This window comes from Zootoca vivipara, chromosome 17, assembly GCF_963506605.1.
Source record: "Zootoca vivipara chromosome 17, rZooViv1.1, whole genome shotgun sequence".
Lineage (NCBI taxonomy): Eukaryota > Metazoa > Chordata > Lepidosauria > Squamata > Lacertidae > Zootoca > Zootoca vivipara.
This window is the reverse complement of record NC_083292.1, coordinates 3,742,618-3,768,686: the sequence shown is the minus strand read 5'-3', so window position 1 is coordinate 3,768,686 and position 26,069 is coordinate 3,742,618. Positions and strand designations below refer to the sequence as shown.

The 26,069-nt window shown below is 46.3% G+C and overlaps 1 protein-coding gene across 4 annotated transcripts in view; it reads right to left on the bottom strand.

The window, feature by feature from the left end:
• RILPL1 (Rab interacting lysosomal protein like 1) overlaps window positions 1-16,175 on the bottom strand; it is a 43,944-nt gene extending 27,769 nt beyond the window's left edge. For 2 of the 4 annotated variants that reach the window (XM_035097561.2, XM_035097563.2), the window contains exons 1-4: window positions 15,481-16,174; window positions 8,934-9,084; window positions 3,353-3,471; window positions 613-831 (exon numbers count right to left, since the gene is read on the bottom strand). In XM_035097561.2, coding sequence (XP_034953452.1) covers window positions 613-831; window positions 3,353-3,471; window positions 8,934-9,084; window positions 15,481-15,780 — 789 coding nt within the window. In that variant the 5' untranslated portion in view covers window positions 15,781-16,174. Of the gene's footprint in view, window positions 1-612; window positions 832-3,352; window positions 3,472-8,924; window positions 9,085-15,480 lie in introns of all 4 variants that reach the window. The other 2 variants (XM_035097562.2, XM_035097560.2) reach the window with 2 other exon arrangements.
• Window positions 16,176-26,069: the final 9,894 nt, after the last annotated feature.

Below are 26,069 nucleotides of genomic sequence, written 5' to 3'. Positions count from 1 at the left end.
AGATAAAAAGGTCTACCACCCAGCTGCCAGCCTCTCACTGTGGCAAAAAGATGCCTCCAGGAAGCCCACCAGGAAGGAGGGCATACAGACCATAGCCCTTTCCACTGTCACCCACCCAGCCCCAACAACAGACATTAGGAAACGTGCACTGTATGATTTTGGGGGGTCCATTTAGCTGTGATACATCTATCCACCGTCAGTTTGCCACACCTGCTTGCCTACTCAGAACTGAGCCCCCCCCCCAACCGAGTTCAAAGGGATTTACTCCGGGTAATTACATGCTTAATTACGCATTATACAAAGGAGAGAAGAAACAATGTGGTACATCTGTAGAAGCACAACCAGACGCCTTCATCTGCAACAAAACAGGTGTCTTCTGTATTGGTTTCTACAGCCACAGCAGGCGCTGCCACCATCCAACAGTTTAACCCCCCAAATGCGCCCTCCTCCACTGTTTCCCAAGACAGAGATATGCCAACAATTAGGGAAACCATGACGATTGAAGTGGTATGAAACACACACACACACACACACACACACACACCATACTTACGTTTATATATACACTGAATCATATTATATATATTTCATGGAGACAAAAGCAGGGCTTACCTGGACTTCTTCTCCATTTTGACTCGGCTCTCCCTGCAGTTTTTCTCGGAGCTTTCCAAGTTCAGCCCTCAGTGCTCCCATCTCTTGCTCCTTGGTCTGGAGGTAGGCCTCCAACTCTACTTTCTGCTCAATCAGAGCTTTTCCCTGAGCCTCCACAACCGTGATTCTGTGGCGAAGGTCGTGATTGATTTTCATTAACCTGTTTTGCTGTTGCTGAAGCTGTCAGAGAAAAGGAGGGAGGGAGGAAGCTGATAAGCCGCTGCAATTATGGCCCCACCTACACTATACAATATAAAGCAGTATCTTTTCTTTTAAGCAGTTGTTGCTTTGCCCAAATAATCCTTAAAGGTAAAGGGAACCCTGACCCTTAGGTCCAGTCGTGGACGACTCTGGGGTTGCGGCGCTCATCTTGCGTTATTGGCCGAGGGAGGCGGCGTACAGCTTCCGGGTCATGTGGCCAGCATGACTAAGCCACTTCTGGCAAACCAGACCAGCACACGGAAATGCTGTTTACCTTCCCGCCGGAGCGGTAACTATTTATCTACTTGCACTTTGATGTGCTTTCGAAATGCTAGGTGGGCAGGAGCAGGGACTGAGCAACAGGAGCTCACCCCGTCACGGGGATTAGAACCGTCAACCTTCTGATCAGCAAGCCCTATGCTCTGTGGTTTAGACCACAGCACCACCTGCGTCCCTGAATAATCCTTGGGAAGTGTCATTTGCTAAGAGTGCTGAGAGTTGTTAGGAGACCCCTATTCCTTTCACGGAGCTACAATTTCCAGAGTGGTGTAGCAATCCCTCTTGCCAGGAAACTGAGAAGTTTAGCTTTACTTTAATTTATGGTACTCCCACATCCCTCCCTGTCCTCTGTTCAGGAAAGCAAGAAACATTAGCAGACGCATTCTAGCCAAGGAGCGTGCAATGCAGAGCTGGTAAAGGGGTCGGGTCGGGGGAGAAGATGTATGGGCTTCAAGGGCCTGGAGGGCCGCATTCTGCCCCTGGGGCTGAGGTTCTCCATCCCTTTTTTTTTTTTGTAAATTATTTTTTATTAAAGAATTTCTTAGGTTACAAAGGTAGTGCAATGTCTCTTTCTTTTCATGCATCATTTTTACACATCAATTTTTTACTTGTTGAGACATTATGAGGAAGGGGGGGAAAGGGGGGAAAGAGGTAGGTGGGATGGGGAGTTGGGTGTGGTGGATTGCCGATGTTTCTGTTTTTCTTGATATGTGTAGGGGTTCAGCGTCAGCGTCATTTGTGCAGGTTCTCTGTTGTTAGTTCGTGCTTCTTTGTTGGTGAGAGAGGTCAGGATTTGTCTTAGAATGTGGTTGTTCATTTATAGTTGGCTGTGATGATCCTTAATTTCTTGCGTGAGTGGGGAGGGAGGGTGTTTTGATCAAGTTAGCCATATTGATTTGTATGCTGACGGTAATTTTTTGTCATTGTCCTGTTGGGTTGTATAAGTGATGAAGGGGAACCATACTGGGGTGAAGGTGTCTTCTTCTGTTTGTCCCCGTGTCAGTTTCAGCTTACTGGTTAGTTTTTCTAGCAAGGCTGTTTCCCATACAACTTGGTACCATTGGTCCAAGCCCACTCCCGATAAGTCCCTCCAGTGCCTGGCTACGATATTTCTGGTTGCTGACAACAGATGGATTATAAGTTCTTTATGATTTGCGTGAGCGTTGTTATCCTGAAAGATATTTAGTAAAACCAATTCTGGGGTAATTTCTAGCACTTGCTTAGTTATGTTACAAATTTCTTGCATGGATGTCTTCCAGAATGATTGAATTTTAGGGCACTCCCACCACATGTGGAGGTACGTGCCTGTGGAAGTGCATCCTCTCCAACATTTTGATGAGATTCCTGATCGTATTAGTGATAATTTTCGTGGAGTCAGGTACCATCTGTGAATTAGTTTCAACGAGAGTTCTTTTCTTTTCATTGATATAGATTTGAAAGGGGGTTTCGACCACATTTTAGTCCATTGGGTAGGGTTGATTTCATACCCTATGTCATCCTCCCATTGTCGTTTTATCTTGTCCAGAGGATCTATGGGAGTCTGAATTAGTATCTTGTAAATTGCAGATACCATCCCTTTTCCGTGTCCTTTTGGCAATTGGAGGAGGCTTTCGAAAGCTGTCAGGGGTCTAGTTGCTGCTGGTTTTACAGTTGGGTTGTTCAGAAAGGCATGTAGTTGATGTTGTGCTAACCAGGGCATTGGGATGTCTTCTAGTTTGTCCTGTATTTCTTGTGGTGTCAAAGGTTTGTTGTCTTTATAAAAGTCTATTAAGCGATGTAAACCTTTGGTTTGCCAGGTCTTCATCTGGAGGTTTTGTGCTGCATGATGGAACAATGGATGGTAAGCCAGGGGAGTTAATGGGGATGGGGTTGGAGATAATTTACTAGTTTCTGCTTTCCATGCTTTGAACATGGTTTGTGTGTATCTGTTGAGTGTTGTGGGAATCTTCCTTAATTTGTTTGGGAGAAATGGATATGCTGTGGTGCAGATATTTTCAATTGAGTCCCTTTCCAGATGTACCCATTGTTTAGTCTCGTCTTCAAGTATAGTTCTCCATCCCTTTTGAACACAAGAGCACCATTATCTACCAATAGCCAGGGATAAGCTGACCTTTGTGAATTTGCTACATATCAAAATAAATGGATTTAGATATTGGAGCCTTTAAAAAAGTTACTTGGCAGTACTTTGGCATTTCTCCCTAAAGGAATGAAACAGACTTACGGCTTCTACATCCTCATTTTTAAGACCAAGTTCACGGTCCTTTGCTCTGATTTCATCCCTTTGTTTATCTACTACTTCCTTCAGTTTTTTCATCACTTGCCTTTCCCTTTCAGACATTCCTGGGGGAGAAAAGAGAAAGAATGATAGTGTTAAGTAAACACAATTGGTTGTTGAAAATACATAACTACGGTAAACATCTTTTTTTCTGGCAGGGCTCCTGCACTTTTTATCAACTACGTGACAGTCAATAGGGCAGGGATGGGAAACCTTTGGCCCTCCAGATGTTGACGAACACTAACTCTCATCAGCCTCTGCTAGTTTGGTCAATGGTGAGAGATGATGTGAGATGTAGCCAAGCAGCATCTGGAGGATAGCCAATGTGGGGCCCTCTGGATGATATTGACTACAACTCCCATCAGCCTCATGCAACATGGAGGTCAGGGATGGTGGGAGTCGTAGTCCCATCAGACCTACTATTCATTCAGCCTTTATTTCCATAATTTAGACAATAAAATCATGAGAGGGGAAAAACCATCAAACATTGGTAATCCTAATCTATTAAACACATAAAAAGTATAAAAGACTCAGCAGCCACCATTAAGTAGTTTTAAATTTGACTTTAAAAATCTTGGCTACTCTGCTTCTGAATACTAGTTGCTGGGAACCACAGGAGGGGAAAGGGCTCTTGTGCCTAAATCCTGCTTGCTAGTTTCTCATAAGCATCTGGTTGGCCATTGTGAGAACAGGATATAAGGCCAGATGGGCCATTGCTCTGATGTGGTCCAGCAGCCTTTTCTCATGTTCTTAAGGGGGAATGGCATGGAGTAGGAACTATCAGAGCTGCTGGTACCCTGAACAGAAGCACTCCACACTGCAACATCTGCTTGCAGGGCCCATGTGGAGCAGTACCCCTCTTCCATTACGAAGCTTTTTTGCTTCTCAGCCAATATTAACTACAATAGGGATTTGTAGATGCCTTCCAAACTGACTACCTAGTTTTTAAAACGTGTTAAAGCTTAGAAAAATAACCCTAAGGGCATAATTTAAATGTGCCCCCTAATGCTTCCAACTATTAAGAATCAATCTCTATTTTAAGTTCTCTGCATTGCAAGATTATCTTAATTTTGTTCCTGCATTCCCATTTTGGTTTCTGTTTTTTTTTGGGGGGGGGGGATATGCATAAACAGACTCCCAATACCTTTCTAAAATTTCCAAGCAACATGTAAATCATATCCTGAACCCAAGCGGGGGATGCCTCTACAAAAAATAAGCCTCACCACTGAGATTGTTTCTTCCTCTCTGCAGCCCTACTGTGTGAAGTCTGTGGTGGACCTTAAGGCCTCTCTAAGCAGGTGACTCCACCCCCCACATCAAAAGGATGCTCAGAAAGCACCTGTGGTAATGCAGAGCCCTCAAGGCCAAGCAGCCTCTCCAATTCTGGAAGCTGCATTACTTGCTAAGCTTCTGGGGTGGCTCCTGCTAAATTCTGCTAAGGTTGCATATTTTGCTGCCTAGGAAAAGATCAGAAACCTGTTTGCTTTGACCAGATTTACTCATTTATTCTTGGCACTAGATTAAAATGTTTTTCTCCCACGCATCTGAGCATAATTTTTTTTATTTGCCATAGTTATTATTGTGTGTATGTAGGTATGTTTTGTGTATACACATCCCTTTGGGAGCTATATGTGGTAGTTAGGGTATGGAGAGATTGCTTTTATGGTCTGGTTGCTTCAAATTGTGCTTTGCTTACACAAACACACAAAATTACTGTATTTGTAAGCCATTTCAAAACACTTATTTAAAGCAACTAATAAATACAGTACTACCTAGTATATAACCCTAATTAATTCTAAATGTCGATTCAGCACAGATGTACAGAATGGCATTGTGATCAATGCTGCTCTGCACCTGATCCTATACTCATTTGTTTAGCAGTAAATGCCATAGGCTTACGATTTATTTCCAAGGAAGGGTGTGCTGTAGGACTGCTTATAGCTCAGTGGCCTGCTTCTATGCATTTTTATTCAGAAGCCAGTCCAATTGCGTTGAGTAAGGTTAACTCTTCAGCCTTTCATTTCACTACCTTTCCTAATCATGGTTGGTAACCGATGGATTGAATTTTCACCTCTTCATACAAAAAAATATGTCCAGAGCAGCTTACAGATCAATAAGAAACAAGACATTCCCTGCCCTCAGGCTTCCTAATCTAACAAGACGTGACATAAAAGGAAATGGGTGGGGAGGAAAGAGGAAATATGCAAACTCAGTCATCAGTTGCAAGTTCTTTTAAAATAGGCTAAGATGGAGAAAAGCTGTATTTCAGTGGTGGAGTACAACATTTGCAGGCAGACGGTCCCAGCTTCATTCCCTAGCATTTCTAGGCAAGGCTGAGAAAGACCCCTGGCCTGATTTTCTGGAGAGCTGCTGTCAGTTCACACATAATCCTTATCTATGAGTTGTCCCACAGAGAATCAAATAAACCATGGCTTGTTCCTTCAAAGTTTGTTTTGTTTTCCAGATGCCCTTGCTTTGTACCTTTGCGGCTTGGCCACCCCACCCCAGGCATTCACCAAACAAACCATGGCTATTGGGTTAGCCTATTTAAAAGCAAACCAAGGTTTGTATGCCACCAACAAACCATAGCGCTGGATTGTGGTTTGCTGGCAGCAAACACAACATAAACTGGTGGGCTGGGTTTACACATGATGTAGAGCCAAGGCATAGTTTAATAAACAACAATGTATAGGATTACAGCTTAAATGTTCTGAGACATTTCATAGACTGATGACACAATTCTCAGCACGGCTACTTACAAATATGCCCTATTGAATTCAATGGGTCTTACTCTCAGGTAAGTGGGGATAGGCTTGCAGCTTGCTTCAAAGATTGAGAAGCTGTGGCTTACAGAGGTTCATGTCTCCATCAACCCCAGCTAGCATGCCTAGTGGATCAGAATTGGTGGGACATTGTGCTCTTATGAGAGCTTGCTTCATCAGGCCAATGGCCCCACTAGTCCAGCTTCCTGTTCTCACGTAGCCCAACCAGATGCCTATGGGAAGCCCCAAGCTTCTGAGTGCAACAGCCCTCTCCTGTGTTTCCCAGCAATATTACCGTACTTCCTCCGACCTTGGCGGCAGAGCACTGTCATCAAGGCTAGCAGCCATTGATAGCCTTGCCATCCATAAATCTGCCTAATTTCTTTGAGAGCTGTCCACACTGGTGGCCATCACTGCCTCCTGTGGGAGGGAGTTCCATAGTTTGGCTATGCACTGTGTGACTTCCCTTTCTCTGTCCTGAATCTTCCAACATTCAGCTTCACCAAATGTCCATGTGTCCTTGCGTTTTGAGAGAGGGAGAAAACTTCCTCTTTCTATGCCTACTTTCTCCATGCCATACATCATTTAAAACTCTTCTATCCCATTGCCTCTCGCTCACCTTTTCTCTAAATCCCAAATGCTGCAATTTTTCCTCTGAGGGAGTCTCTCCATCCCCTTGATCATTTGGGTGGTTGTTTTCTGACCCTTTCCCAACAATACCCTTTGTGAGGCGTGGGGCCCCAACAGTACACAGTACACCAAATGCAGCACCGGGGGAGGGGAGTACAGGTTCCACCCCCCCACCCCCCGGGCAAAGTGGCTGTTCTCTAGGAGAGCTGCAATAACAAGGGGTGCAAGTCAGGCGACAACCTGTGGCCACTGTGGAAGTTCTGTTCTGCTCCTCTGCTGACCTAGATCCTGACAAAGCAGGTGCTGCACCCACTGCTTCCCAAGAAGAGTCTTCCATATAAAAATAGTTTTATGTGAAACACGACGCTGGCAGCTCAGTTCTGCGGGTGCCGTGCAAAAGATCTGATGATGCACAACTAATTCCACCAGGCCAAGCTGCACAGGATTCTGCAGGTTTGTCTGGGATTTGTTTACCAAGGGGATGTCATGGAGGTAAGACAGGAGCCACCTCCCTCATTTCATATTTACTATATATTTTGGGAATTTGTTTTGTCTCTTGCTGTGTGTTTAGACACCCTTAATTTATCGTAACCAAATTTTGCATGGTTCCTGAAATCAAGAAGCAATTATTCATTTATATTTGGATATGATTGGACGTTGCTTTGAATCAAGAGGGCAGACTGAACCTTCCAAAACTTCACAGATTTTAACAACTTATTTCAAAACTGCTGGGGGGGGGTGTTGTTTCTTAAAATTCCTGAGCAACACTGTCTATCAGGCTGCTAGTATTTAATATTGGAATCATCCTGGAAACTTTCATTTTTCAAAGCTATTAATGATTTTTTTAAAAAATTCACCCAGTGAATTTGGCTGGCAGTAGAACCAGCACGCAGCAAAAACAAGCCATACTTTACACAACACAGAGTTAATTTATGGCTGGACGGGGAACTGTGCAGCCCTGTAATGTAGCTGGACTACAACTTCCAACTATCAGCCCCGCAGACTAAGGGGCAGGTGGGAGTTGTGGCCCTTTGGATGTTGTTCCTCAGCCCCGATTTACGGAATTTGCTGCCACAAAGGCTGGTGGCGCCACTTGCCTTCATGGCTTCAAGAGCACCAGTTGGTGGAAAGGTGGCGTAGAAATGTAAGCAAACTAATAAAAAAGGAGTTGGCCGCTCCTCCTCAAATCTGCCTATCAATTCTTAGCAGCGCAATGGAACCTCTGTGGTTGGTGAATAGTGAATAGTGCTTGCTGAGACCTACCAGGAAAAGGAGGCCTGTTGCTTCCATGTCCTGCTTGTGGGCTTTTCTGAATTAATAATTTGATTGGCCACTGTGGGGAGCAGGATGTTAAACCTCGATGGACCTTTGGTCTGATCCAGCAGGCTCTTTTAAAATTCTCCCTCCTCAGCAGCACCCAAATTTCTAGTCAACAAAGGCAATTGTTATAAACCAGAGGCTGGGAACCTGCAGCTCTCCAGATGTTGCTGGATTAAAACTCCCATAATCCCTGACTATTGACCATGCTGGGTAGGATGAATAAGTGTCAGAATCCAACAATATCTGGAGGGCTACAAGCCACCCTGGTATAATTAAGTGGGTCTGCATGACCAATACTAGCCCCACATGCCAAGAGCTCAAATCCCTTTGTTTCCCCATTTAATTGACTATCTGGCCTGAGTGCATTTAGTTATTGCAGGTGATATACAAGTAACTGCAACAAAAGCCATTATTTTCCCATGTACTTCGCTCCTGTGCACCTGAGGTTCTGCTCAGTATCCTCTGCCAGCTGAGGTTCAGCAGGTGAGCAAGAAAAAAAAAGGGCTTTTCAGTTGTGGTGCCCATATGCCCCAGCCAGAATAGCCAATGGTCAGGGCTGATGGGAGTTGCAGTCCAGTACCATGTGGAGTGACACAGGTCCCTCATTCTGGTTTAAAGGTGGTGAAAGTCAAAACCAGATCTTTGAAACCAAAAGGAAGCCAGTGAAGTTGTCATACAACCAGTGTCACGTGCTCCATACAGTACTTTTTGCCTGACTGCTGCCATCTCCTATACTTTCCCAAACAGGTTCTTACTGAGTTTCAGGTCAAATGAACCCAATGCTGTCATCGAGAATCTCTGCCTACCCCACTTGCCTTCATGCTTCTGGAACTCTTCTTCCGAGAAGTTGACATCCTTGTGGGAGAGGTTGGTCATCAGCTGTTTATTCTCTTCCTGAAGCTGGGCGATTTGGGTGAGGAGATCTTGAGCTTCCCCCCTCCAGACGTCTTCCACCAGCTCTAGCTCCTAGAGGGTGAGATTGCATACCATCACTTTCAGGTCCTGGATGGTCAAATGTCTCCCGTTCAATGGAAGGGCCAGATCCTGCTGGTTATACGGTAGCATCTTTCCATGCAAACGGTTCCAGGTTCAGAGCCCTGCATGTTCAGGTAGGACTGGCAAAGACTCCCTGTCTAAAACCCTGGAGAAATGCTTCCAGACAGTGTAGCCAGACCACCCATATTATTGGATTACAACTCCCATCAGCCTCAGTTTTCAGGGCTGAAAGTGAGGAATGTTGGAAGCTATAGACCAAGATCCTCTGGAGGGGCACAGGTTCTCCACCTTGGTGTAGACAACACTAAGCTTGATGGACCAATGGTATAAGGCCACTTCCTACATTCCTATTTTTGTATGGAGGATCCTGGAGGGACGTGAAACAGCAAGTTTTCCTGAGGCTCAGCAGATCTAGCCTTGGTCAATGGCTGAAGACACCACCTCCAAGCTCTGATGTACATTGCCTTTAGTTCCATGACAGAATAAAGATAGGGCACAAATGCAATAAATAAATATGAAAGTTTAAGGAACACAGGTGTCTTATGCCAAATCAGATTGCTGGTCCATCTAGCTCACTAAACTGGTGGAAGCTGTGTCCTTCCAGATCAGCCTCCCACGACCTAGTGCCCTCCAGATGTTTTGGACTACAGCTCCCATCAGCCCCAGACTAGCAGTCAGGAATGATGGAAGTTGTAGTCCAAAGTGTCTGGAGGGTAGCAGGTTGGGGTAACCTGCTCCAGATCTTGTTGGACTCCATCAGCCCAAGCCAGCATGACCAATGGCCAGAGGTGATAGACCAACTGCAGACCAACAACAGGCTATCCATACCCTACCAGCACTGACCATAGCTGCCAAGTTATCCCTTTTTTAAAGGGAAATTCCCTTATGCTGAATAGGCTTCCTCGCGAGAAAAGGGAAAACTTGGCAGCTATGGCACTGACTAGTATCAGACTTTTGCAGTTTTAGACAGGAGTCTTTTGCACTTCCACATGGAGATGTCAGGAACTGGACTTGCAACTTCTCCCTGCAAGACAGCTTCTCTGCTGCTGAGCTATGGAGCTATTTCAATTTCCTGAAGACCCTGGTCTGCACCTGCAGAGTAAACTGGCAAACAAGGCTGAGATCCCAGCTCCAGAGGGAGGCATGGAGTGCTTTGCTAAGGAGAAAACCAGAGAAAGATACTTGGTGGGGCCTCAGGAAAGGTTTGGGAGGAACACATGTTTGCCAGCTTTCTTATCAGCTCTTGTTCCTGTTACTGAATGCAGCATGGAGAACCTCTGGCTCTCCAGATGTTGCCCGGCTCCAACTCCCATCAACCCCAGCCAGCATGGCCAATGCTCAGGAATTATGCGAGTAGCAGGCCAGCAACGTATTGAGGGCCGCAAGCTTCACCAGCAGCTTGATACACAGACATCAGTGGATGTTGATGTTTACCTCTATGCTATGATAAAGCTTTGTTTGTAGATCTCCACTGCTCTTTAAGGCACAGAGACATGCCATCGTCTGGTCAGCTGGCAACCACACTTGGCAAGCCTAATATAGCTGCTTGCCCACAATGCAATATGATCAGAGAATGTTGGTTTGTTACAGGCTTACGTTTGTATTACTGTCACCTTCCTTAACCCATTTTGTCTTATATTATTATTATTATTTATTAAATTTGTATACCACCCTTCATCCGTAGATGAAGGCAGTTCACAGCATAAAAATACAAGACAAAAACACAAAATGCATACTAAAAACAAGAACAAACCAATAACCCCCCCCATCCCAGCTTTTATCGCAGGAAGAGGTCTTAGTTAGAATCATAGAATTGAAAGAGACCACAAGGGCCATCCAGTCCAACCCCCTGCCAAGCAGGAAACACCATCAAAGCATTCCTGACAGATGGCTGTCAAGCCTCTGCTTAAAGACCTCCAAAGAAAGAGACTCTACCACACTCCTTGGCAGCAAATTCCACTGTCGAACAGCTCTTACTGCCAGGAAGTTCTTCCTAATGTTTAGGTGGAATCTTCTTTCCTGTAGTTTGAATCCATTGCTCCATGTCCACTTCTCTGGAGCAGCAGAAAACAAAGTTTCTCCCTCCTCTATATGACATCCTTTAATATATTTGAACAAGGCTATCATATCACCCCTTAACCTTCTCTTCTCCAGGCTAAACATACCCAGCTCCCTAAGCCGTTCCTCATAAGGCATCATTTCCAGGCCTTTGACCATTTTGGTTGCCCTCCTCTGGACACGTTCCAGCTTGTCAGTATCCTTCTTGAACTGTGGTGCCCAGAACTGAACACAATACTCCAGGTGAGGTCTGACTGGAGCAGAATACAGTGGTACTATTACTTCCCTTGATCTAGATACTATACTCCTTTTGATGAAGCCAAGAATTGCATTGGCTTTTTTAGCTGCTGCATCACACTGTTGACTCATGTCAAGTTTGTGGTCTACCAAGACTCCTAGATCCTTTTCACATGTACTGCTCTCAAAAGCCAGGTGTCACCCATCCTGTACTTGTGCCTTTCAATTTCTTTGCCCAAGTTTAGTACTTTACATTTCTCCCTGTTAAAATTCATCTTGTTTGCTTTGGTCCAGTTCTCTAATCTGTTAAGGTCATTTTGAAGTGTGATCCTGTCCTCTGGGGTATTAGCCACCCCTCCCAATTTGGTGTCATCTGCAAACTTGCTCAGGATGCCCTCAAGCCCATCATCCAAGTCATTGATAAAGATGTTGAATAAGACTGGGCCCAAGACAGAACGCCTGTGGCACCCCACTAGTAACTTCTCTCCAGGATGAGGAGGAGCCATTGATGAGCATCCTTTGGCTTCGGTCAGTCAGCCAGTTACAAATCCATTGAATGGGAGCATTGCTAGCCTGCATTTTACTAGCTTCTTTACAATAATATCATGGGGCACCTTGTCAAAGGCCTTGCTGAAATCAAGATAGTTATTGCTCCTCTAGCCATGCTCCCTTCCCTTCCCACCCCTCTCTCTTCCATTATTGCTTTAAAACCTGCTGAGCAGGAAGGAATTTTAAAGCACTTTTTGCAGTGTCAGTAACAAACAAAGCCCATGAGGAAACGCACCAGCAAGCAGTGGATTGGGGAGAGCCATCTTTCTCTCCTCCCCATCCGCTTCTCCATTCTGAGATTGAAAGCAACACAGGAGGGAGGAACTGAGAGGCTGGATTAAGGAGGGAGGGGTGCCTGGTGCAGTTCCCAAAATAGGACACACACCCCACCAAATGCATTAAATAAGGTACCATGAAATTAAGTCATGTGGGTTCTTAAAGACTTGCAGATGGATCATGGCATAAGCTTTGCTGGGCTATGAAAAAATACTCTGATCATGTGCAGTTTCAAAACTCTCAGCAAAACACAAACACATTTTGCCAGCCTTGATAAACAAAAATAACTGAGCATGTGTAGTTTTACATTTAAAACTCACTTAACTCATTGATATTTTCACTCACTCCCTGCCTTGGGCCAGGCACCAACTCTCAGCCTAACCTACCTTACACCTCTGTTGTGAGGATAAAGGACAATCTGGTGTAATTGCCCCAATGCAATATGGCCATAGACATGGGATGTTAACTACAGGTAAAGCTTTGCTTAAAACAGATGTGGGGAACCTGTACCCCTTTCCAGATGCTGTTGGTCTCTACCTCCCAGCACAGCGAATAATCAGCAGTCTTTGGTGCTGTAGTCCCCAAACATCTGGAGGGCCATAAATTCTTCATGGCTGGCTTGAAATAATTAGGGTTCCCATCCTCTCATTCTTTGCTCTTTCATTGAATGGAAAGTGATCTGGATGAGAAATTTTACTGGAAGGGTGGCAGCTCTGATATTATCTTGGGGCTGCAGTTGTTATCCAAAGCTATACACCCCAATATTTGGAATCAATGAATTCCAGAGAATTACAATTACACAGTGCCTCTCTGCAACAGTTACCTCCATCCACCAGAGCTGTTGCACAAGTTATTCTGGGCAGAGAGAGGGAGAAGTGAGTCAAAGGCCTGTGATCTTTTTAGTGGCTGGTGACTGTTTTAGCCTCTCGTTTACCACTTTAATGCACGACCAAATCAGAGGTTGATGTCAGCTCAGAGCATAATTCTGGGAGAACTGAATGAGTACAGTGGATAAATTAATACTCCCTAATTCCCATCCCATATCCTTTCTTATCACTTCCATCTCTTTTTCCTTCTTCCTAGGGCTTTAACGTAGCCCAAGCTCAGCTTGCAGAACCTCAAAGCCCCAGAACTTGTTATTTGAAGCCAGGGATCAACTCTAGAGCATGTAAAAAAGTAGGACTCGTAAGAAAAACAACTTGAGTGCCTCTAGGCAAGTGCAGTGTACAGAGCTAGGTTGATGGATGCTTAGAATGCTAAACTAAGCCTGGGGAGACCCAAGTTTAAATCTCCACTCAGCCATGAGGCTCACCTTTGGCCCATCACCATTTTCCAGTCTGTCCTTCCTAACAAGGTCATTGTGAGGATAAAATGAGGAGAAACATATATGTGCCTAGAGTTCCTCGAGAGAAAGGTGGTATATAAATGTAATTAATAAAAATTGTAAGAATCTGTTTCATCACCAAATACACCGTTTTCTGGTTAGAATCAAGTGGGATAGGAATTCTGCCTCAATGAGTGCCAGGAGCACCTTAATTTATAAGACAGCAACTATATCCCCACTTAATTGCAAGAGTTAATCTCATTGGGTAAGGTAAAGGTAAAGGGACCCCTGACCATTAGGTCCAGTCGTGACCGACTCTGGGGTTGCGCGCTCATCTCGCATTATTGGCCGAGGGAGCCGGCGTATAGCTTCCAGGTCATGTGGCCAGCATGACAAAGCCGCTTCTGGCAAACCAGAGCAGCACATGGAAACGCCGTTTACCTTCCCGCTGTAGCGGTTCTTATTTATCTAATGTACTTGCATTTTGATGTGCTTTCGAACTGCTAGGTTGGCAGGAGCTGGGACCAAGCAACAGGAGCTCACCCCGTCACAGGGATTCGAACCGCCGACCTTCTGATCAGCAAGCCCTAGGCTCAGTGGTTTAACCACAGCGCCACCTGGGTCCCTGCAATCTCATTGGGTACTTTAGAGTAAACAAGCAAAGGCTCAGTCTAGTAAATTTGGGCAAAGTGAATCCCTTTTTATTTAAAATCTGGGCTGCAAATTGTTTTATGCTGCCTCTATGCAAATAGGGATTTCCAATATATTTTTATTGTTCATTGCTGGTTTTAAATAATACTTGTGTTTCATATTTTTGTTTGTAATCCACCCAGGCAATATTTATTGATGAATACCTAATCAATGATGTGCTAAGTGGTTCTGAGGCAGATGTTTATCTGGAAGCTTTTAATCTGAATGATATCTAGATATGTTTGGTTGGTTGTTTTAAAGATTTATATCCCACCTTTCAGTTGAATGATGCCCAACTGTATGAACAGGGTGGCTTGTCAATGGTGATTGAACGGCATTCTGCCCATGTTCAGAGACTCGCCTCATGTCAGACATATTATTCCACAGCAGGAGAGGGAGACCTTTTTTCAGCCTGAGGTCCATATTTGCTTCTGGACAACCTTTTTGAGGGCCACATATGTTGCCTTTGTATAGTACTGAAGGCTAGTTTCTACACACACTCCTCTCTATCCACCATCCCGGTAAGCAAAAGCCATTGTCAGTGTTAAAGGACACTTTCCAGTTTGGCAAAAAATATTTTGAGGGCAAAATAGGGTCCTGGGGTGAGAGTAGAGAGTGTTCTGGGGGCCTGACAGAAAGCCCCAGGGGAGACACTTCACCCACCCATCCACCCACCCCTCTTTAGGAGTAAACCCCATCTTTGGAAAGAGTTACAGGGAAGGGAGGGGCTCAAAGGCTTCCTCGGGGCTTGGCGACTTTCCCCCTTTTGCTTTGGGATTCCACCCACTTCCGTGGAGAGGATCCTCAATCCTACGACACCCTTTTCCAGCGAGTAAACCCCACCGATCCCAGCAGGACTTAAATTCTTGAGTAAAGAGCAGAAAACAAAAGCAAGCACGGGGCACACGCATGCGGATGCCGCGAAGTCCTCTGGCACCAGCGCGCCTCGCAGCCTCCGCGCAGCCGACCAGAGCTTCGTAACCAGCCGGGTCCCTGCCTGGAGGACCGTACACAGCCTCGCACGTCCACGGGAAAGAAGGGCCATCGGAGGGGGCGAGACAGGGCGCAATGTAGGGCTGCCTTGCCCTGAAACCGAGCCCGCTTCGCCTTGCGCCCGGGCGCCTCTGGGACGAGAAAGAACCCCCTCCTGCCCACCCGAGAGAAATCGCGCGCGCCAGGCTGCCCAGCCCGCGCCCCACCCCCGGCGGGCCCGATCCCCGCCCGTGGCCGACCTTCTGGTGCTTCCTCTCCTTCTCGATGCGATCCACCCTCTCCAGGCGGAGGCGGTCGAGCTCCAGGCGCAGCTCCTCCGTCTCCGGGTTGATGTTGTTGCGGCTGACCAGCAGCTCCAGGATCTCCAGCACGCGCACCACTTTGGGCATGAGGCGCCCGATGGCCTCGCAGCCGTGCTGGTCGATGAGCCGCTCGAACTCCTGGCCCACCGCCGACGCGATGTCGTACACGTCCATCACGGTCAGCTCGGCCACGTTCTTCTCCAGGGCCGGCGAGCCCAGGCCGGAGACGCCGTCCATGGCTGCGCCGGCTGCTGCCCGCTTTCCCGATCCCTCCGAGGAGCCCGGCCAAGGCTCCCTCCGAGGCCGCGGCAGCCAGCCAGTCTCTCGGGGCACGAAAGCGGCCTTCCCAAGCGGTACCGGGGCAGCGGGGGGACCAGGGAGCCGAGCCCGCGGGCTGCGCAACTTGCAAACTTCTCTGGCGCGCCGCGGCTTGGCTCTTGCTTCGCTCCGCCGCAAAACTTAGCTAGTGCAGCAGCTCCGCGCTGGCCACCCCCGGCCCGACCTCGACGCCGGCCCTTCCGGCGGTCCGGTGGGCATCCTGGGAAGAAGACGGAGAGGGCGAGAAGCAAATCTCGGTCGCCTTCTCCCCTCCGAACCCCAGACCCCTCCTCCTCCTCCTCCCTCCGCTCACTTCCAATATAAACTTGAGCTTGTGATCAGGCAGAGAGGGAGGGAGCGAGCGAGCGAGGAGGAGGGAACGAGGGCTGCCCAGGACGCATGCCCGCCCCCCGCCCCATCCAAGTTAGGAAGAACAGCTGGGATGGATTCTGGAGCAGTTCTGCGATGGGATCGGGAATGGTAGCGTCGAAGGATGTTGCAAGCCCAGCTCCCGACCCGAGGATGGGTTTTCCCGGCTCCTTGGTTTGTCTGAAGCAGTGGTGTTGAGCAGCCCACCAGATGTTGCTGGGGAATCCTCCCGGATGTTCCAAGGAAGCTGAACGCGGGAAGATCCCGGGCAGGTGAAAGAAAGCGGCTCTTCACCCAGGAGCCGGCAGCGGGCACCATCCTGGACAGCTTTCCAAGAGAATCGGACGGATTCACGGACTAGGACAAGGCTATCAGTGGCTGCCAGCCGCGATGACGGGGCTCTGCCTCCAGTTCGGAGACTTTGCCTCTGAATCTCAGGGAGGGGAGGCAAAGGGCTGTTGCGCTCAGGTCCAGCTTCCCGGCTTCCCACAGGCTGCTGAGGGAAAAGGATGCTGGGCTTGGTGGGCCGTTGGGCTGATCCAGCCAGCTGTTGTGTTCTTAATTCCTACTGTCCTTGGCTGGGTGGGTGGGGGGAAGAGCTGGGGCCCCACAACATCTGGAATGGGCTTCACCGACCTGGCACCCTCAATAAATTTTGTTTCTGTTTCATCCTGATTTGTTTGCATGGAGATCAGATAATCCCAGGTTTTTACTGAGCACCTGCTCTGATTCATTTGTGAGGAAACAAACAAACAAACAAATCATTCCAGTAGCATCTTATAGACCAACTAAGTTTTTCATAGGTATGAGCTTTCGTGTGCATGGACACTTCTTCAGATACACTGAAACAGAAGTCACCAGACCCTTACGTATAGACAGAGGGTGGGGAGGGGTATTACTCAGAAGGGTGGTGGGAATGGGCGGTTGGCTGATAGGAGTGGTAAACCTGCAGGTGCTCTAAGGTGCTACTGGAAGGAATTTTTTTTAAAAAAAATTGTTTTGACTACGTCAGACCAACATGGCTACCTACCTGTAATTTGTGGGGAAAGTTAGATAACAATTGTGCCAAAGCAAGCATCACCCCACACTTCCCAGTGCATTTTCCCTTCACTTTCTTTATCACGAAGAAGCTCTTGTTGGGCAAGAGCTTCCAACGATGATTGCCTGACCTGACAGGTTGTGATCTGCATCCTGCCTGAAAATAGAGTCAGTCTGAAAGAACCAAATGGCTTCTATCCCTATTTCTGATTGCTGGCTATACTTGCTGATGAGAGTTGTTTTTCAAAATATATGGAAGGCACCAGGCTGGGGAAGGCTGATCTGGAGGGACACAGGGTCCTTCTTCCTCTGGTGTAGACAGAACTGAGTTAGATGGACCAGCAGTCTGGCTTCCAACATTTGGAGGACACTGTGTTGGCTGTCCTCGATTTAACATCTGCAGCCTGATTTAAAAAGTTAAGGAAGCTAATAACAACAGGTAATGCTCCTGATGAAGCAGAAGGCAATCCAATAAAGTGTTGGTTGGGTCAGACTGTTATCACACGAACACCCTGACACCATTTTAACAGTCATGGCTCCCCACCACCACCAATCCTGGAAACTGTAGTTTCTTAAGGATGCTGAGAGTTGTTAGGACGCCCTGAGGAACTACAGTTTCCAGGATTCTTTGGGGGAAGCCATGCCTGTTAAAAGTCATACAAGAGTGCTTTCAGTGTATGGTGTGAGTGACCTTTGTCTTTAAGGTGCCACCACAAGACACTTAGTTATAAAATGAAGCAAAACCAGGCATTAAACATTTGGGCACCTTAAAGTCTGACAAATTTTTTATGGTGTGAAGCCCACTTCATTGGACTTCATTAGACTTCATCGTTAACAAGGTCGGGTTTTTTTAGCATCAACTTTCAAGAAAGGCACTTTTATAGCAGAATAAGTTCATGAGCTAGAATCAACTTCCAGATTCATTAAGGATGCTGAAGGTCACACTGATGAAGTGGGCTCTAATCCAGAAAAGCTTTGGCCCTCATAAATTTGTTAAGGTACCCCAAGGGACCCTGTTGATTTTGCTGCAGTGTGAGTAACACAACCCACTAACCTTCTGAAAACTGTAACCAGTTTTCTGCTGCTCCAGAGAAGCGGACACGGAGCAATGGATTCAAACTTCAAGAAAGAAGATTCCACCTAAACATTAGGAAGAACTTCCTGACAGTAAGAGCTGTTCGGCAGTGGAATTTGCTACCAAGGAGTGTGGTGGAGTCTCCTTCCTTGGAGGTCTTTAAGCAGAGGCTTGACAGCCATCTGTCAGGAATGCTTTGATGGTGTTTCCTGCTCGGCAGGGGGTTGGACTGGATGGCCCTTGTGGTCTCTTCCAACTCTATGATTCTATGATTCTCCGCTTGCCCGTTGCTGGATGGGTTAAATGGTGCCGTTAGGGCATGGCGGATGCCCAGTCCCAAAAGGTACCGCTCAAAAGTGCCGGACGTGAACTGTGGTCCGTTGTCAGAGACAAGGACATCAGGATACCCACGTATAGCAAATAGGCCCCGCAGCACCGGGATGACAGCCTTGGTAGTGGTGGAGGAGCCATTCACAGCATACTCTCATACTATGTAAGAATTTGGAATGCTTAACATCTGTACAGTATTTGTTTTAGTACCACATTCCAATTATGTTCATTGTGCTTGCTTAATATGATCTTATCCTTTTATATTTTGTAATGTAAACAGTTTTCCTGAAGTTTTGCTGAAGTGTTATTATGTAGGAGCCACTGTGTATAGATTGCTAACAAAAATTTTTTTATTGTTTTTGTGTGGTTGTAATATGGGGTAGAAATAGTTATTTGCTCAACTGCTACTTGATGCATTGCAATCCTCCTTTGCAATAACTGTTACTGACTAAAAATTACAAATATATGTACTGCTGAAGGCATTGTTATTATTATGAATCTAGATATTATTCTTGAAAGTACATAAAAGTAAAAAAAAACCACACATGTTTAGTACTGCACTGGAATTGTGTGTGTGTGTGTGTGTGTAGCCTACTGCTTTTCATCATTTTGTCACTTGTGTTTTTTAAGCAGTTGTTAACTTACAGGGTTCATGAAGCTGAGGCTCCAATACTTTGGCCACCTCATGAGAAGAGAAGACTCCCTGGAAAAGACCCTGATGTTGGGAAAGATTGAGGGTACCAGGAGAAGTGGACAACAGAGGATGAGATGGTTGGACAGTTCTCAAAGCTACCAACATGAGTCTGACCAAACTGCGGGAGGCAGTGGAAGACAGGAGTGCCTGGCGTGCTCTGGTCCATGGGGTCACGAAGAGTTGGACACGACTAAACAACAACAACCTTACTGGTTACTCTCTGGAGCAGCAGAAAACAACCTTTCATCCTCCTCTATATGACATCCTTTTATATATTTGAACATGGCTATCATGTCACCCCTTAACCTTATCTTCTCCAGGCTAAACATACCCAGCTCCCTAAGCCGTTCCTCATAAGGCATTGTTTCCAGGCTTTTGACCATTTTGGTTGCCCTCCTCTGGACACGTTCCAGCTTGTCAGTATCCTTCTTAAACTGTGGTGCCCAGAACTGGACACAGTACTCCAGGTGAGGTCTGACCAGAGCAGAATACAGTGGTACTATTACTTCCCTTGATCTAGACGCTATACTCCTATTGATGCAGCCCAGAATTGCATTGGCTTTTTTAGCTGCTACATCACACTGTTGACTCATGTCAAGTTTGTGGTCTACCAGGACTCCTAGATCCTTTTCACATGTACTGCTCTCAAGCCAGGTGTCTCCCATCCTGTATTTGTGCCTTTCAATTTTTTTGCCCAAGTGTAGTACTTTACATTTCTCCTTGTTAAAAAGGGGGGGCTGTAGCTTTGATAGACACAGTGATGTTTATAAAAAGCAGTGGTGTTCCAGTCTGCCCCTCCTCCTGCATCTGTATACTGTAAATCAGGGGTGGCCACCTCACAAGAGACTCTGATCTACTCACAGAGTTAAAATCTGGGAGTGATCTACCCCCTTCTGGGGGGTTCAGGTCAAAGCTGTTGAGTTTTTTTTAAGGAAGGGGAGCCCTGTTTTGGGGGGGTTGGGTCAAACTTGTTGAGCTTCTATTAGGAGGGAGGGAGGCCCATTTTTGTTTAGGGCTTCAGGTCATAGTTCAGCTTTTTTTAGGGAGGAAGAAAACTTTGGGTGAACTTTTTTTAGGGGTGCCAGTGATCTAGCAGTGATCTACCACAGACATCCAGTGATCTACTGGTAGATCACAATCTACCTGTTGGACGTGCCTGCTATAAATCAAGCAGAGAGAAAGCTGCTTACAAGGCTCCTTCCTCTTGCTGCAGAGTTCCAGCATCACAGCCTCACCCAGAGGCACCCACAAATGTGAGTTATCCCTCTCTCTATTTATTTATTTATTTATTTATTTATTCATTCATTCATTCATTCCCTCCCTCTTTCAACCTTAATAAAATACTTGAGGGGGGCAGATAAGCCCCACATAGAAAGCCCATCAACATGGGGGGGATGACTATTTCAAATACAGTATTTACCAGTAATTTGGGGGGGGGGACACCTAGGCCTCTAGGAGTTGGCTGCTATGCTTAGGACAATTCAAGAAAGCAGAATGATGCATATGCTATGGTAATATATCAATAGAATCATAGAATTGTAGTCGGAAGGGGCCACAAGGGTCATCTAGTCCAACCCCCTGCAATGCAGGATTTTTTTTCCTAAGGTGGGGCTTGAACCCACGACATGGTTGAAATATTATGCTGATATGCAGCAACGCCTCAGAGCCATCGTGACTGCAGCCGTGCCTTGCCTCGCCCTCACCCGCCCTGCCACCCCCTCTTGCGTGCCCAACCCTCCCGTCCTCTTGCTGCAGAGTTCCAGCATCACAGCATCACCCAGAGGCACCCACAAATATGAGTTATCCCTCTCTCTATTTCTTCCTTCCCTCCATCTTCTATCCTTAATAAAATACGGGGGGGGGCAGATAAGCCCCACATAGAAAGCCCATGCCTTGCCTCGCCCTCGCCCGCTCTGCCACCTCCTCTCACCTGCCCGACCCTCCCGTCCTCTCCAGCCAAGCAGGGTAGCCGCCGCCGCTGCCAGCCCCAGAAGCACAAGGTGGCCGCCGCCACCGCCACCACGATGTCGTCGGGCCCGCTGGCCCTGTAGCCCCGCCCACGTTCCCACTTTGTGGCCCCGCCCCTGAACAACCATGGCTTGCCCACCCACCCCTAGTTTTGATCCTGGCTACGCCCCTGTGTGCTGGCTATTTATTTGAATTCCTCTCTGGTGATTTCCCCCTTTTTCCATTTTTGGTACATATCCCTTTTAAATCTTAACTCAGTTAAAAGTTCTTTAGATAACCACCCTGGCTTCTTTAGGCACCTTCCATGTTTCCGTCTCAATGGTATTGCCTGAAGTTGTGCTTTTAATATCTCCCTTTTAACAAACTCCCAACCATCATGAACTCCCTTCCCTTTTAGCATTACTATCCATGGGATTTTACCCAGCGTTTCTCTAAGTTTTCTGAAGTCGGCTTTCTTAAAGTCTAGGATTTGAGTCTTAGTATGCTTGGTTGTTCCTTTCCGCTGTATAATAAACTCCAGAAGAGCATGGTCACTCCCACCTAATGATCCTGCCACTTCTACCCCACTAACCAGGTCATCACTATTGGTTAGGACCCATAGCTGCCAAGTCTCCCGTATTCCCCGGGAAATCCCCGTTTTTCCAGCTGTTCCTAGCTGAAAAAACGGATTTTTTTGTTTTTTTCCTGGTTTATTCTGGCGCGGTGGCCATTTTGGAACTGGGTGGAGCATGCTCAGAAGCGACTTTGGATGCTGCTCTGCCCAGTTCCAAAATGGCTGCAGTGCGACTTCTGGTGCGGCGGCCATTTTGGGACTGGTCAAAGCAGCATCCAAAGTCACTTCTGAGCATGCTCCGCCCAGTTCCAAAATGGCGGCAGCGCTACTTCCGGTCTGCTACTTCCGCCCGGTCCCTTATTTCTCCGACAGCAACTTGGCAGGTATGTTAGGACCAGATCTAAAATGGCTGATCCTCTTGTTGCTTCTCCCACTTTCTGGACAATGAAATTGTCTGCAAGGCCAGTGAGGAATCTGTTCGACCTTATGCTCTTGGCTGAGTTTGACATCCAACAAATATCAGGATAGTTGAAATCCCCCATTACTACTATCTCACTTCCTTTTGAATGCTTGGCCATCAGTTCCAGGGAGGCATCATCTGTGTCCTCAGTTTGGCTTGGGGATCTATAGTAAACTCCCACAATGAGATCACTGTTGGTTTTCTCTCCCCTGATTTCGACCCAGAGACACTCAACTTGGCTTTGAAGTTTTAAATCCTGGATCTCTTCACAGGTATACACATCCCTGACATATAACGCTACTCCTCCTCCTTTCCTGTTTGGTCTATTTACCTGAAATAGATTGTATCCCTCTATTACTACATTCCAGTAATGAGACTCATCCCACCAGGTTTCAGTGATGCCTATTATGTCGTATTTAGTTTGCTGTACCAAGAGCTCAAGTTCATCTTGTTTGTTTCCCATGCTCTGTGCATTAGTATACAGTACAGACATTGAAGACCATTGATCATTCCCCCATGTCTCTTATTTAAGGATATTTTCCTCCTGCCACTAGGTCTGCATGCTGTTTGCTCCATTTGGTCCTTGACATTTGGATGATCATCTTCAGCATTTGATAGACTCCTACCTCCAGGACCACTGTCTCCCTCCCCCACATAAGTCAGTATAAAGCCCTCCTGATGAGGTTTTTGAGTTTCATGGCAAAAACATTCCTTCCAACCCTTGTGAGGTGCAGCCCATCACTTGCCAGAAGTCCGTCTTCAAGAAACTGCAGACCGTGATCTAAGAATCCAAGCCGTTACTGTTTGCACCATTTGCGAAGCCAGTTGTTCACTTCCCCTATTTTACCTTCTGAGAATGGTGTGCTTGGCTAAAGAGGCACTGGCACTCCTGGACCAGGGAGACTGGCACGAGCGGGTCGCTGAATACTTGCTGGTTCAACACATCACCCCTTGTGTGGCCACTGGGCGGAGCCCTGCCGAACTACTTATGGGCCGCCACCTCAGATCCCCGCTCGACCGACTACACCCGGACTTTGCTGTGACTGATCCCCTGAACTGTGTCAACACGCCACAGTCCTTTATTGCAGGAAATCTGGTTTTCGCCTGGAACTTTGTGGGGGACATTCCTTGGGTGCTGGCCACTGCAGTGGGGGTCAGTGGACCTCGCTCCTACCAGGTGGCACTTGAAGACGGATGGCTGTGGTGCCGGCACATAGACCAGCTTAGACACAGGATTGGGGATTTGGACACTACTGCTGTGCCCCCAACTGCGCCTCTAGCTCGGGAACAGACACGTACGGAAGGTGAGGCTCCATCTCTCTCACAAACTGGTGGCGTGGAGCCGAACCAAGCCATTTTTTTTATATATAATATTTTTATTAAGGTTTTTCAAAATATAACAAAGAAAAATAACACTATAACAAAACAAAAAAAACAGAAAAAACATAACAAAAATAGCACTACAAAAAAGAAGAACATAAAATCAAATTGATTGTTCCTTAATCCTTCACATTGTCTATAGGGACCCCCTCGGGTTTCCCTCCCTTTGGTCCTTTAGTAAATTTATAATTAGCAAATTCTATAGCATTTTAGTCACTTCATACATCTTATTTTTTAATTATCATCTCGCATATTATAAATTTCCACAGTTCACTAACAACTTAATTTCTATTCTAATATATTACTTTAGCATATTTTTTAAGATATAATTTAAAATCTTTCCATTCTTCATCCATCGCTTCTTCTCCCTGGTTGCGGATTCTTCCAGTCATCTCAGCCAATTCCATAAACTCCATCATCTTCATCTGCCAGTCGTCAATCGTTGGTAATGTTTGTTGTTTCCAGTTCTTCGCAATCAAGAGTCTCGCAGCCATTGTAGCATACATAAAAAAAGATACATTTTTCTTTGGAATCTCTTTCCCTACTATGCCCACTAGAAATGCTTCTGGTTTTTTCACAAATGTGTTTTTCAACACTTTCTTTAGTTCATTATAAATCTTATTCCAGAAGTCACTTACTAGTGGACACGTCCACCACATGTGGTAAAAGGATCCTACATCTTTCTTACATCTCCAACGTTTATTGTCATAACCGTGGTATATCTTTGCCAATTTTACTGGTGTAAGATACCATCTATACATCATCTTCATTAAATTTTATTGTAATAAACTACACGCAGTAAATTTTATATTCACCTTCCACATTTTCTCCCATTCCTCCATCATAATATTATGACCCACATCCTTTGCCCACAAAATCATAACATTCTTTGTTTGTTCATCTTTCGTATGCCACTCAAGCAGCAATTTATACATTCTGGAAAGCATTTTCGACTTAGGTTCTAACAATTCTGTTTCCAACTTTGACTTCTCTAATTGAAAACCAATTAATTTATCCATTTTAAAAACTTCATTTATCTGATGATATTGAAACCAATCATCTAATTTACATTTCAACTCCTCATAAGCCGTTTTGGAGGATCCGCCGGACTCTCCACACACTCAGACCACCATCGTGCCGGACTTCCCGCGAAATCCGCTTGCAACGGTTCCACCCACAACAGTGGATCCAGGGAACTCGGTTGCAATGCCACTTCTGGTAGCACAGCAGCCTCAACCAGACTTGGGCGGCCCCCCAGACTATGGCACTGGCCTTCGGCGGTCCGGCAGGGTCTCCAAGCGACCAACTCATCTTAAAGACTATGTCGTCGGACTTGTAACACTGCACGACTGTTAGAATGTATGTAAAATGAAACCGATATGCTTATGTGCTTAACGGCACCATTACGAGTAAAGCTGTTTATAAGGGAACCATTATGATTGTGACTAACGCCTTATCTCAGTGGGGAGGGGGGTTATGTATTGTAGTTTTCCCTCAGGTCCTTGGCAGTTGTTTTAGGAGGGAACTTTAGGAGGGAACTTTAAATTATGTTTGATACATTGTTTGAGCCAGCCTCTATAAAAGCAGGCTGGCTCAGCAGTTCAGTTCTGTTTCAGCTATCAAATAAAGAGCTTATTGAAGAAACCACTGTGTCATCTGCGATGTATATCCACAATTTAACAGATTAGGTCTTTATTCAGCATGACTTCTGATTTGTCTGTGTAGAGGATATGAACATTAAACCTACAATAACCCTAATTCGCTTGCAGGGTGTTATGTCCTTCTGTTAGTCATTTGTTCACCCTGCACTTTAATCTGATTTAGATTAAAGCAGCAATTGGAGGGTGAATGTAACTATCATAATGTGCAATTACAAGTCTGTACATATACCAGGAAAAGATGTTTGTTGTTGTATAGTTTGCTATTTCAATGTTGATACTGTAATTTGAATAATAAATGAATATATAATATCTTGTATTGCAGGGGGTTGGGCTAGATGACCCTCGTGGTCCCTTCCAAGATTATGTAATACTGTACAGTATAAACAACAAGAGGGTGGCAGGCCCTTGCTGAAGTCATACCTGGCGCCCTCCCTTGGCCAGACAATATAAGAACAGCGAGGGATGTTCTCCCTCGGCCCCCGTCGCCTCGCTCATAAGCCGCGCTAACCACATGGATTGGCCTCGCGGGGCCGCCGTCCGCTTTCCTTTCCTTTCCTCCCCGCCCAATCAACGCGCGCCTCGCAGCCAGACGCCGCCCCATCGCTCCCTCCATCTCCCCGCCCACCTCGACGGCCGCCATAGCCCCCACACGCACCCCGCAGTCCGTACGTGGCATCGGG